At 35.5% G+C, this 14,319-nt stretch overlaps 1 protein-coding gene across 1 annotated transcript in view; it reads right to left on the reverse strand.

The window, feature by feature from the left end:
* OCA2 (OCA2 melanosomal transmembrane protein) overlaps positions 1-14,319 on the reverse strand; it is a 245,408-nt gene that overhangs the window by 62,941 nt on the left and 168,148 nt on the right. The window contains exon 20 of the mRNA XM_060151549.1: positions 9,220-9,347. Within this exon, the coding sequence (XP_060007532.1) occupies positions 9,220-9,347 (128 nt within the window). The remainder of the gene's footprint in view (positions 1-9,219; positions 9,348-14,319) is intronic.

Raw genomic sequence — 14,319 nt, forward strand, 5'->3', positions numbered from 1 at the left:
ATACATATTGATAATTATGTTAAATGTAAATGGATTAAATGGTCCAACCAAAAGACATAGACTGGCTGAATGGATACAAAAACAGGACATGTATACATGCTGTCTACAACAGACCCACTTCAGACCTAGGGAAATAAACAGCCTGAAAGTGAGGGGATGGAAAAATATATTCCATGCAAATGGAAATCAAAAGAAAGTTGGAGTAGCAATTCTCATATCAGACAAAATAGATTTTAAAATAAAGATCATGACGAGACAAAGAAGGACACTACAAAATGATCGAGGGATCAATCCAAGAAGAAGATATAACAACTGTAAATATTTATGGACCCAACATAGAAGTACTTCAATACATAAGGCAAATGCTAGCAGCCATAAAAGGGGAAATCAACAGTAACACAATAATAATAAGGGATTTTAACACCCCACTTTCACCAATGGACAGATCATCCAATATGAAAATAAATAAGGAAATGCAAGATTTAAATTATACATTAAATCAAATGGACTTAATAGATATTTATAGGACATTCCATCAAAAAACAACAGAATACAAGTTATTCTCAAGGGCTCATGGAGCATTCTCCAGGATAGATCATATCTTAGGTCACAAATCAAGCCTTGGTGTATATAAGAAAATTGAAATTGTATCCAGTATCTTTTCCAAACACAATACTAAGAGACTAGATATCAATTACAGGAAAAAAACTGTAAAAAATACAAACAAATGGAGGCTAAAGAATACACTACTAAATAACCAAGAGATAACGGAAGAAATCAATGAGGAAATCAGAAAATACCTACAAACAAATGACTTTGAAATCATGATGACCAAAAACCTATGGGATGTAGCAAAAGCAGTTTTAAGAGGGAAGTTTATAGCAATACAATCCTACCTGAAGAAACAAGATACATCTCAAAAAACAACCAAACCTTACACCTAAAGCAAGTAGAGAAAGAAAAACAAAAACCTCAAAGTTAGCAGAAGGAAAGAAATTATAAACATTAGATCAGAAATACATGAAAAAGAAATGAATGAAATGATAACAAAGTTCAATAAAACTAAAAACTGGTTCTTGAGAAGATAAACGAAATTGATAAACCATTTGTTAGACTCCTCAAGAAAAAAAGGGAGAAGACTCAAATCAATGAACTACAAATGAAAAAGGAGAAGTAATAACTGACACTGCAGAAATACAAAGGATCATGAGAGACTACTACAAGACATATATGCAAATAAAATGGACAACCTGGAAGAAACGGACAAGCTCTTAGAAAAACACAACCTTCTGAGACTGACCCAGGAAGAAATAGAAAACATAAAGACACCAATCCCAAGCATGGAAATTGAAAGAGTGATTAAAAGTCTTCCCATAAAGAAAAGCCCAGAACCAGATGGATTCATAGGCGAATTCTAACAAATATTTAGAGAAGAGTTAACACCCATGCTAGTCAAACTCTTCCAAAATATAGAAAAGGGAGGAACACTGCCAAACACATTCGATGAGGCCACCATCACCCTGATACAAAAATCAGACAAATATGTCAAAGCAAAAAGAAAACTACAAGCCAATAGCACTGATGAACATAAATGCAAAAATCCTCAACAAAATACTAGCAAACAGAATCAAACAGCATATTAAAAGGATCATACACCATGATCAAGTGGGGTTTACTCCAGGAATGCAAGGATTCTTCAATATATGCAAATCAATCAATGTGATACACCATATTAACAAATTGAAGGAGAAAAACCATATGATCATCTCAATAGATGCAGAGAAGGCTTTTGACAAAATTCAACACCCATTTATGGTAAAAACCCTCCAGAAAATAGGCATACAGGGAACTTTCCTCAACACAATAAAGGACATATATGACAAACCAACAGCCAACATCGTCCAAAATGGTGAAAAACTGAAACCATTTCCACTAAGATCAGGAACAAGACAAGGTTGCCCACTCTCACCACTCTTATTCAACATAGTTTTGGAAGTTTTAGTCACAGCAATCAGAGAAGAAAAAGAAATAAAAGGAATCCAAATCAGAAAAGAAGAAGTAAAGCTGTCACTGTTTGCAGATGACATGATACTATACATAGAGTATCCTAAAGATGCTACCAGAAATCAATGAATTTGGAATGAATTTGGAAATGAATTTGGAAAAGTAGCAGGAATGAATTTGGAAAAGTAGCAGGATATGAATTTAGAAAAGTAGCAGGATAAAAAATTAATGAATTTGGAAAAGTAGCAGGATAAAAAATTAATGCACAGAAATCTCTTGCATTCCAATGAATTTGGAAAAGTAGCAGGATAAAAAATTAATGCACAGAAATCTCTTGCATTCCTATACACTAATGATGAAAAATCTGAAAGAGAAATTAAGGAAACACTCTCATTTACCATTGCAACAAAAGGAATAAAATACCTGGGAATAAACCTACCTAAGGAGACAAAAGACCTGTATGCAGAAAACTATAAGACACTGATGAAAGAAATTAAAGATGATACAAACAGAAGGAGAGATAAAACAAACAGATGGAGAGATATACCATGTTATTGAATTGGAAGAATCAACATTGTGAAAATGACTATACTACCCAAAGCAATCTACAGATTCAATGCTATCCCTATCAAACTACCAAGAGCATTTTTCACAGAACTAGAACAGAAAATTTCACAATTTGTATGGAAACACAAAAGACTGCTAATATCCAAAGCAATCTTGAGAAAGAAAAACGGAGCTGGAGGAATCAGGCTCCCTGACTTCAGACTATACTACAAATCTACAGTAATCAAAACAGTATGGTACTGGCACAAAAACAGAAATATAGATCAAGGGAACAGGATAGAAATCTCAGAGATAAACCCACGCACATATGGTCACCTTATTTTTGATAAAGGATGCAGGAATGTACAGTGGAGAAAAGACAGCCACTTCAATAAGTGGCACTGGGAAAACTGGTCAGCTACAGGTAAAAAATGAAATTAGAACACTCCCTAACACCATACACAAAAATAAACTCAAAATGGATTAAAGACCTAAATGTAAGGCCATACACTGTAAAATGTCTAGAGGAAAGCATAGGTAGAACACTCTATGACATAAATCACAGAAAGATCCTTTTTGATCCACCTCCTAGAGAAATGGAAATAAAAACAAAAATAAACAAATGGTACCTAATGAAACTTAAAAGCTTTTGCACAGCAAAGGAAAGCATAAACAAAACAACCCAGAGATGGGAGAAAATATTTGCAAATGAAGCAACTGACAAAGGAATAATCTCCAGAATTTACAAGCAGCTCATGCAGCTCAATATCAAAAAAACAATCAACTCAATCCAAAAATGGGCAGAAGACCCAATTAGACATTTCTCCAAAGAAAGTATACAGATTGTCAACAAACACATGAAAGGATGTTCAACATCACTAATCATTAGAGAAATTGAAATCAAAATTACAATGAAGGATCACCTCACACCAGTCAGAATGGCCATCATCAAGAAATCTGGAAACAATAAATGCTGGAGAGGGTGTGAAGAAGAGGGAACCCTCTTACACTGTTGGTGGGAATGTAAATTGATACAGCCACTATGAAGAACAGTATGGAGGCTCCTTCAAACACTAAAAATAGAACTACCATATGACCCAGCAATCCCACTACTGGGCATATACCCTGAGAAAACCATAATTCAAAAAGAGTCATGTACCACAATGCTCGATGCAGCTCTATTTACATTGGGCAGGACATGGAAACAACCTAAATGTCCATGGACAGATGAATGGATAAAGAAAGTGTGGCACATGTATACAATGAAATATTACTCAGCCATAAAAAGAAATGAAATTGAGTTATTTGTAATGAGGTAGATGGACCTAAACTCTGTCATAGAGTGAAATAAGTCAGGAAGAGAAAAACAAATACAGTGTACTACATATATATGTATGTATGTATGTATGTATATATATATATATATATATGGTATCTAAAAAAAAACCAGGTTCTGAAGAACCTAGGGGCAGGACAGGAATAAAGATGCAGACATAGAGAATGAACTTGAGGACACGGGGAGCGGTAATTGTAAGCTGGGATGAAGTGAGAGAGTGGCATGGACATAAATACACTACTGAATGTAAAATAGGTAGCTAGTGGGAAGCAGCCACATAGCACAGGTAGATCAGCTCAGTGCTTTGTGACCACCTAGAGGGGTGGGACAGGGTGGGCTGGAGGGAGATGTAAGAGGGAGGAGATATGGGAATATATGTAAATGTATAGTTGATTCATTTTGTTATAAAGCAGAAACTAACACACCATTGTAAAGCAATTATACTCCATTATAGATGTTAAAAATAATAATAATAAAATAAAATAGGAAGACCTATGTGTCAAAGGGAGCAAGAAGAAACCAGGGACCGAGAATTCAGTAAAAAGAAGCTTGTTGGAAATTGATTTTCTTCTGGCTAGTTGAGTAACCTGAGAAAGTTTTTAAAGGCTGGGAATTTTAAGGACATACACTTCTATAAAGGAAGAAGAGGATGATAATGAAAACAAAATATCTTTGTCACTGAGAGAATAGACATTTTTAGATGAATTGCAGTACAAACTAAATCTTAGAAACTAGGGTCTATAAGGATTCCCAGCTTAAAAAAAAAAATAAAGAACATATTTCCAATGTAAGAGTTTATCCAATGATTTAATATGGAGAAAAGGAAAATTAATGAAATTAGAATTTCATTTTTTTAAAGATCAAAAAATTTTCTAACTTTACCTAGACTAATCAAGAAAGCAGACAGAAGACACAAATCATCAAAATCAGAAATGGAAAAGGGAATATCACTAATGACTTCACAGAAATAAAAAGTATTAGATGCAATATTATAAACAACTTATACCAAAAATTAAGAAAACTTGGATGAAATAGACAAGTTCATAGAAGATAAAATTTAGCAATATTTACTCAAGAAGAAATGTTATACCTGAATAGGCCTAAAAAATTGAATTAGTAAAATCAAACACAAAACCTTCCCACAATTTAAATTCCAGGCCCAAATGGCTTCACTGGAAACTTTTATTGAATATTTAAAAACAGCCCTTCACAAATTCTTCTACAAAGAATACTTCTGAACTCATTCTGTTATATTCATTCAGTGTTATGCTCATACCAAATCCAGACAAAATATCACATAAAAATAATAATGTAGACCAATATCCCACATGAATGTAGATGCAAAAATTCTCAACAAAATAATAGTAATCTACCTCAAAAACTTATTATACACCATGACCAAGTGAGATTTACTTCAGGAATGCAAAGTAGATTTAACAGCTGAAAAACAGTTAATGTAGTATACCACATTAATAGATTCAAATTGATAGATTCAATGTTAAAAATCATATGGTCATCTTAATAGATACAGATAAAACATTTGACAAAATCCAATATACATTACTGATAAAATTTCACAACAAACTAGGACTATATCCTAACTTTATCAACCTAATAAAGGATATCTATTTTTTAAAAAACCCCTATATCTAACATTATGCATAATGGTGAAAAACTGAATACATTTCCCCTAAGATCAGAAAAAAGGTATGAATGTCAATACTCATCACTTCAACATTAAACTAGAGGTTCTGGCCAACAAGACAGGATAAAAAGAAAAAGAAGGGAAAAGGAGGGTATTTGGAGGAGAGAGAGGAGGAGAGTGTGAGCTAGTTAAAGGCATTTCAATCAGAAAAGAAATTAAAATGTCTTTATTTGCGTATGACATGAAAGAAAATTCTAAACAGCTACTAGACTAATAAATGGGTTGAGCAAGTTCACAGGACACAATGTTAATATTAAAAACTCAATTGTATCTCTATGTAATGTTAATATACAATCAGAATAAAGTTAAGAAAACAATTGTATTCAAAATAGCATCAAAAAATATAACACACATTTATAACCTTTATATACTACCTAAGGAGGCAAAATACCTGTACTCCAAAAACTGTAAGACACTGATGAAAGAAGTCGAAGATGACAAACAGATGGAACGATATACCATGCTCTTGGGTTGGAAGAATCAATATTGTCAAAATGACTACACTACCCAGTGCAATCCCTATCAAATTACCAATGGCATTTTTCACAGAACTAGAACAAACATTTTCTAAATTTGTATGGAGACACAAAAGACCCCAAATAGCCAAAGTAATATTGAGAAAGAAAAATGGAGCTGAAGGAATCAGGCTCCCTGACTTCAGACTATACTACAAAGCAACAGTCATGAAAACAGTATAGTACTGGCACAAAAACAGAAATATAGATCAATGGAACAGGATAGAAAGCCCAGAGATAAACCCATGCACATATGGTGTATGGTCACCTTATCTTGGACAAAGGAGGCAAGAATATACAATGGAGAAAAGAGAGCCCCTCCAATAAGTGGTGCTGGGAAAACTGGACAGCTACATGTAAAAGAATGAAATTAGAACACTTCCTAACACCATACACAAAAATAAATCAAAGACCTAAACATAAAGCCAGACACTATAAAACTCTTAGAGGAAAACATAGGCAGAACACTCCATGACATAAATCACAGCAAGATCCTTTATGACCCACCTCCTAGAGTAATGGAAATAAAAGAAAAAATAAACAAATGAGACCTAATGAAACTTAAAATCTTTTGCACAGCAAAGCTTTTCTCCCATTCTGTGAGACAACCCACAGAATAGGAGAAAATATTTGCAAATGATGAAACAGACAAAGGAATAATCTCCAAAATTTACAAACAGCTCATGCGGCTCAATATCAGAAAAACAAACGACCCACTGAAAAAATGGGCAGAAGACCTAAAGAGACATTTCTCCAAAGAAGACATACAGATGGCCATGAGACACATGAAAAGATGCTCAACATAGCTAATTATTAGAGAAATGCAAATCAAAATTATGAGATATCACCTCACACCAGTCAGAATGGCCATCATCAAGAAGTCTACAAAAAATAAATGCTGGAGAGGGTGTGGAGAAAAGGGAACCCTCCTACACTGTTGGTGTAAACTGGTGCAGCTACTACAGAGAAAAGCATGGTTCAAAAGGATTTTCCTCATATTTGCTTTTTAAAAAATTAAATACCTTTTCACACCTACTAGAATGTCTATAATCAAAAAGAATGGTATTATGTGACAGGGAGGATATAAAGAAACTGGAATCTACTACATTACTGACAGGAATATAAAATGGTACAGCCACTGTGAAAAACATTTTGGCAGTTTTTAAAAAATATTTATTTATTTATTATTTGGCTGCATTGAGTCTTAGCTGCAGCACGTGGGATCTTCATTGTGGCATGTGGGATCTTTCACTGCAGCATGCGGGCTCTTTGTTGCAGTGCACAGGCTTCTCCCTAGTTGTGGCATGCAGGTTCTAGAGCACGCAGGCTCAGTAGTTGAGGTGTGCAGCCTCTCTAGTTGTGGTACGCAGGCTTCAGAGCATGCAGGCTCAGGAGTTGTAGCATGCGGGCTCAGTAGTTGTGGCGCATGGGCTTTAGAGTGCTTGGGCTCAGTAGTTGTGGTGCTTGGGCTTAGTTGCTCTGCAGCATGTGGGATCTTAGTTCCCCGACCAGGGATTTAACCTACGTCCCCTTCATTGGAAGGCAGATTCTTAACCACTGGACCACGAGGGAAGTCCCAAGCAGTTTCTTAAGAAGCTAAGCTTATGATAAGACCTAACACCTACCTAAAAGAAATGAAAACATGTCCACATAAAGACATACACAAATATACACAGATGTTTATGAAAATAGGTAAATAAAATATGGTATATCCATATAGTGGAATGCTATTCAGCAATAAAACAAAATGAGACTAAGATATATACCAGAACATGGATGAACCTCAACATCATTATTCTAATTTAAAGAAACCAGACAGAAAATGGTACACAGTATAGGATTCCTTTTAGATGAAATGTACAGAAAAGGCACATCAATAGATAGAAAAAAGATTAGTGATTGCCTAGAGCTGGAGTTAAGAGCTGGAATTGACTATAAATTGGTGTAAGGGTCATAGGGATAAAACGTTCAAAATTTACTAAAAATCATTAAACTGTAAAGTTAAAATGAGTGAATTTTATGATATATAAATTATATTTTAAGTTGCTTTAAAAATTCCAGTGTTTATCCCATCAAGACAAAGAGAAGTATATGCCAAAGAGAAGTATATGTCATTGAGAACAATATGCCAAAAACCCAGATGAGATAGCAATTTACACCTTGAATAAGCATGTAATTGAGGCAGGGACTCTCAAAAGCCAATCATGAAACAGTAACCAGAATTTTCCCCCCAGTAGTCCTCATATACTGTGTGTAAAGAAGACTCAGAATAGAAAAGGTGAAGTTTTTGAGTAGGAAACTGATGAAGTAGAATATGATTCATGACTCCCTGACATATTTGTAGGGCCTATGTGAGTCATTTGATTACACATCTATGCAATCCATTATGAGTTAAAGACATAGATTTCAATGATTCAAGGGACCTGTTTTTAAAAAATTAGGGAAAAAAAGCCAAAGTCTGAATCAAGAGAATAATGAATATTGAATGGGTCTGTCATCAATAAATTAAGGTAATTAATTAAGGTAATTAATGTGAAACATTTGGATCCTTTGGGGAGTAGTAGTCTTGTACATCAGTAAAGCTTTGCATTTGAGGAGGACAGAAGTTTATAAATGAAGTCTCAAGATTAAAAAGTATTGTGAATAATTTTGTAACAACAATTATAACTAAATAAAGCAATACATATTATTCATTCTTTTCTTTGATGTAGCCTTTTCCATCATAACGGAATATTTACTTAAATATTACACAAAATGGAATAGATCATCAAAATAACATTTCCCTGTACTTTCTGTAACAAGTCATTTTGCCCCAAAATTAGAGTAAATTCTACTGTACTTCGTAACAAATGAAATTAGAACAAGTTTATGAACCACAAACATTATTCAAGAAAAAAACAGCAACCAAATAAATCAATTTATTAAATAATATTTAGGTGCCTGAGATAAAAGTTGATTTAACTTAAAATAGTCTAATTTCAACCCCCATAATTTTCCACGTAGTGAATATGTAGAAAGACTTACAGACTTTGGGCTTTCTTCATTCACTAAACAAAATGCGAAATCTAAAAATCAGACAAGATCATATTGCAAAAGTTCAACTAATGTCTTACCTCCATCAGAACAAAGAGTGCTGCAAAGAATAGAAGGGTTGCCCATTCTACTCTGTGTAGAATTATCTCAAAATCATGGATATCAGCTAAAATTAGCAACCAGATGGCACCCAGAATAGCAATCCACCCTGAAAAACAAATAAACAGAGTTATAGATGTAGTTCAATTGTTAAAACACTAATTCTTCATCTTCGGATTGCTTTCTTAAATTGAAGATAATTGATATTCTGCAAACTGAACATGCTTAAAACATACAATTTGTATTTTGGGTAATGTATATACCAAAGAAACCAACACAACAAGCAGGATAATGAATATATCCACCACACCAGCAGTTTACTCATGCCCATGTTCTTTTCTCCCTCTCCCGCCTCCTGTCACCAGACCCCACCCCAGGAAACCATTCATCTCTTTTCTTAAATGTAATCATATAGTTTTTTTGTTTGTTTTTTGCGGTATGCAGGCCTCTCACTGTTGTGGCCTCTCCCGTTGTGGAGCACAGGCTCCGGACGCGCAGGCTCAGTGGTCATGGCTCACGGGCCTAGCCGCTCCCCGGCATGTGGGATCTTCCCAGACCGGGGTATGAACCCGTGTCCCCTGCATCGGCAGGCGGACTCTCAACCACTGCACCACCAGGGAAGCCCCTAGTATGTATTTTTTATCTGACTGCTTCCATTCAGCACAATTATTTTAAGATTCTTCAGTGTTGGTGTATGGACCAATAGTCATTCTTCTTTATTGTTTAGTATGGCATGGTATGGTATCAATTATCTTTTCCAACTACAATGCTATAAGACAAGATGTCAATTACAGGAAAAATCTGTTAAAAATACAAATACCTGGAGGCTAAACAATACACTAATAAATAACCAAGAGATCACTGAAGAAATCAAAGAAGAAATCAAAAAATACCTAAGAACAAAAGACAATGAAAACACGACAAGCAAAACCTATGGGATGCAGCAAAACCAATTCTAACAGGGAAGTTGATAGCAATACAATCCTACCTCAAGAAACAAGAAAAATCTCAAATAAACCACCTAACCTTACACCTAAAGCAATTAGAGAAAGAAGAACAAAAAACCCCAAAGTTAGCAGAAGGAGAGAAATCATAAAGATCAGATCAGAAATAAATGAAAAACAAATGGAGAAAATGATAGCAAAGATCAATAGAAGTATAAGCTGGTTCTTTGAGAAGATAAACAAAATTGATAAACCACTAGCCAGACTCATCAAGAAAAAAATGGAGAAGACTCAAATCAATAGAATTGGAAATGAAAAAGGAGAAGTAACAACTGACACTGCAGAAATACAAAGGATCATGAGAGATTATTACAAGCAACTTTATGCCAATAAAATGGATAACCTGGAAGAAATCGACAAATTCTTAGAAAAGCACAACCTTCCGAGACTGAACCACGAAGAAATAGAAAATATAAACAGACCAATCACAAGCAGTGAAATTGAAACTGTGAGTAAAAATCTTCCAACAAACAAAAGCCCAGGACCAGGTGGCTTTAGAGCCCTATTCTATCAAATATTTAGAGAAGAGCTAACAACTATACTTCTCAAACTCTTCCAAAATATAACAGAGGGAGGAACACTCCCAAACTCATTCTATGAGGCCATCATCACCCTGATAACAAAACCAGACAAAGATGTCACAAAAAAAGAAAACTACAAGCCAATATCACTGATGAACATAGATGCAAAAATCCTCAACAAAATACTAGCGAACAGAATCCAACAGCACATTAAAAGGATCATACACCATGATCAAGTGGAGTTTATCCTAGGAATGCAGGATTCTTCAATATATGCAAATCAATCAACGTGATACACCATATTAACAAATTGAAGAATAAAAACCATATGATAATCTCAGTAGATGCAGAAAAAGCATTCAACAAAATTTAACGCCCATTTATGGTAAAAACCCTCCAGAAAGTAGGCATAGAGGGAACTTATGTCAACATATTAAAGGCCATATATGACACACCCACAGCCAACATCATTCTCAATGGAGAAAAACCGAAACCATTTCAACTAAGATCAGGAACAAGACAAGGCTGCCCACTCTCACCACTTTTATTCAACATAGTTTTGGAAGTTTTAGCCAGAGCAATCAGAGAAGAAAAAGAAATAAAAGGAATCCAAATCAGAAAAGAAGGAGTAAAACTGTCACTATTTGCAGATGACATGATACTACACATAGGGAATCCTAAAGATGCTACCAGAAAACTACTGGAGCTAATCAATGAATTTGGTACAGTAGCAGGATACAAAATTAATGCACAGAAATCTCTTGCATTCCTATACACTAATGATGAAAAATTTGAGAGGGAAATTAAGGAAACACTTCCATTTAACATTGCAACAAAAAGAATAAAATACCTAGGAATAAACCTACCTAAGGAGACAAAACACCTGTATGCAGAAGACTATAAGACACTGATATAAGAAATTAAAGATGATACAAACAGATGGAGAGATATACCATGTTCTTGGATAGAAAGAATCAAGATTGTGAAAATGACTATACTACCAAAGAAATCTACAGATTCAATGCCATCCCTATCAAACTACCAAGAGCATTTTTCACAGAACTAGAACAAAAAATTTTACAGTTTGTATGGAAACACCAAAGACCCTAAATACCCAAAGCAATCTTGAGAAAGAAAAATGGAGCTGGAGGAATCAGGCTCCTGGACTTCAGACTATACTGCAAAGCTACAGTAATCAAGACAGTATGGTACTGGCACAAAAACAGAAATATAGATCAATGGAACAGGATAGAAAGTCCAGAGATAAACCCATGCACATATGGTCACCTTATCTTTGATAAAGGAGGCAAGAGGATACAATGGAGAAAAAACAGCCTCTTCAGTAATTGGTTCTGGGAAAACGGGACAGCTACATGTAAAACAATGAAATTAGAACACTCCATAACACCATACACAAAAACCTCACAATGGAGAAAAGACCTACATGTAAGTCCAGACACTATAAAACTCTTAGAGGAAAACATAGGCAGAGCACTCTTTGACATAAATCACAGCAAGATCCTTTTTGACCCACCTCCTAAAGAAATGGAAATAAAAACAAAAATAAACAAATGGGACCTACTGAAACTTAAAAGCTTTTGCACAACCAAGGAAACCATAAACAAGACTAAAAGACCACCATCAGAATGGGAGAAAATATTTGCAAATGAAGCAACTGACAAAGGATTAATCTCCAAAATATACAAGCAGCTCATGCAGCTCAATATCAAAAACACAAGCAACCCAGTCCTAAAATGGGCAGAAGACCTAAACAGACATTTCTCCAAAAAGATATAGAGTGCCAACAAACATATGAAAGGTCAACATGACTAATCATTAGAGAAATGCAAATCAAAACTACAGTGAGGGGGGCTTCCCTGGTGGCGCAGTGGTTGAGAGTCCGCCTGCCGATGCAGGGGACATGGGTTCGTGCCCTGGTCCAGGAAGATCCCACATGCCGTGGAGCGGCTGGGCCCATGAGCCATGACTGCTGATCCTGTGCATCTGGAGACTGTGTTCTGCAATGGGATAGGCCACAAGAGTGAGAGACCTGCGTACCGCAAAAAAAAAAAAAAAAAAACTACAGTGAGGTATCACCTCACACCGGTCAGAATGGCCATCATCAAAAAGTCTACAAACAATAAATGCTGGAGAGGGTGTGGAGAAAAGGGAACCCTCTTGCACTGTTGGTGGGAATATAAATTGATACAGCCACTATGGAGAACTGGGCACATTCCCTGAGAAAACCATAACTCAAAGAGAGTCATGTACCACAATGTTCAATGTAGCACTGTTTACAATCGCCAGGTTATGGAAGCAACCTAAGTGTCCATCGACAGATGAATGGATAAAGAAGATGTGGCACATATATACAATGGAATATTACTCATCATAAAATGAAATGAAACTGTTATTTGTAGTGCGGGGGATGGCCCTTGAGACTGTCATACAGAGTGAAATAAGTCAGAAAGAGAAAAAAAATACCGTATGCTACCACATATATATGTAATCTAAAAAAGAAAAAGGTTCTGAAGAACCAAGGGACAGAACAGGAATAAAGACACAGATGTAGAGAATGGACTTGAGGACACAGGGAAGGGGAAGTGAGTCGAAGTGAGAGAGTGGCATGGATATATATACACTACCAAATGTAAAATAGCTAGCTAGTGGGAAGCAGCCGCATAGCACAGGGAGATCAGCTCCGTGCTTTGTGACCATCTAGAGGGGTGGGATAGGGAGGGTGGAAGGGAGATGCAAGAGGCATATGGGGATATATATATACGTATAGCTGATTCACTTTGTGATACAGCAGAAACTAACACACCATTTTAAAGCAATTATACTCCAATAAAGATGTTTAAAAATGAGATAAAATGATAAAATAGATAAAATGACAAACTTTATATGATATATATTTTTTACCACAATAAAAAAAATAAGTGAGAAAGGTGTCCTGCTTGGGAAGTGCATTATCCTTTTGCAGAGGTGCTAGGACTTCATTCTGCAGACAGACAGAAACCACTGAAGTTTTCTAAGCAAAGTAGCTGGAATGCCTGATTTTTCCATGTGTGCAGCTTTGTCTGCCTGACTAGACTTTATCACTTTGGTCTGAACTCTTCAGAGCATCTACCACAGAACTGAAGACAGATAGTTGCTTACCTAATCCATCACATCTGCTGGTTAATTACTTGATTTTTATTCTAAAGATTCCTTGATTGATCATCATGTCTTTTCTTTAAATTCTCAGTAAGGAAAATATTGCACCAATTGCCCTTTCTCTGAATGATGCTTTTCTACAAACATAAATGGCATCTCATTGTTTGCTCTGCTATATGGCAATAAGAATCTCTCAAACTCAGTAAAAACACAAGTTATTTTCCATGATCATAAGAGAAATACCAGTCAGGACAGGAAGACAGAAGCTCCTGTAAGACTCTGTTTTCCTTTATCATTTGTGGAGGCCTGAATTTTCTTCCAGCCAAAACTCCTGTCATAGTACTCATGAAGCCAACTTTATAATAGGTTCTGTATTCACAGAGTTTAATTGTGTCAAAAA

The sequence above is a fragment of the Lagenorhynchus albirostris genome, chromosome 6, assembly GCF_949774975.1.
Source record: "Lagenorhynchus albirostris chromosome 6, mLagAlb1.1, whole genome shotgun sequence".
Taxonomy (NCBI): Eukaryota; Metazoa; Chordata; class Mammalia; order Artiodactyla; family Delphinidae; genus Lagenorhynchus; species Lagenorhynchus albirostris.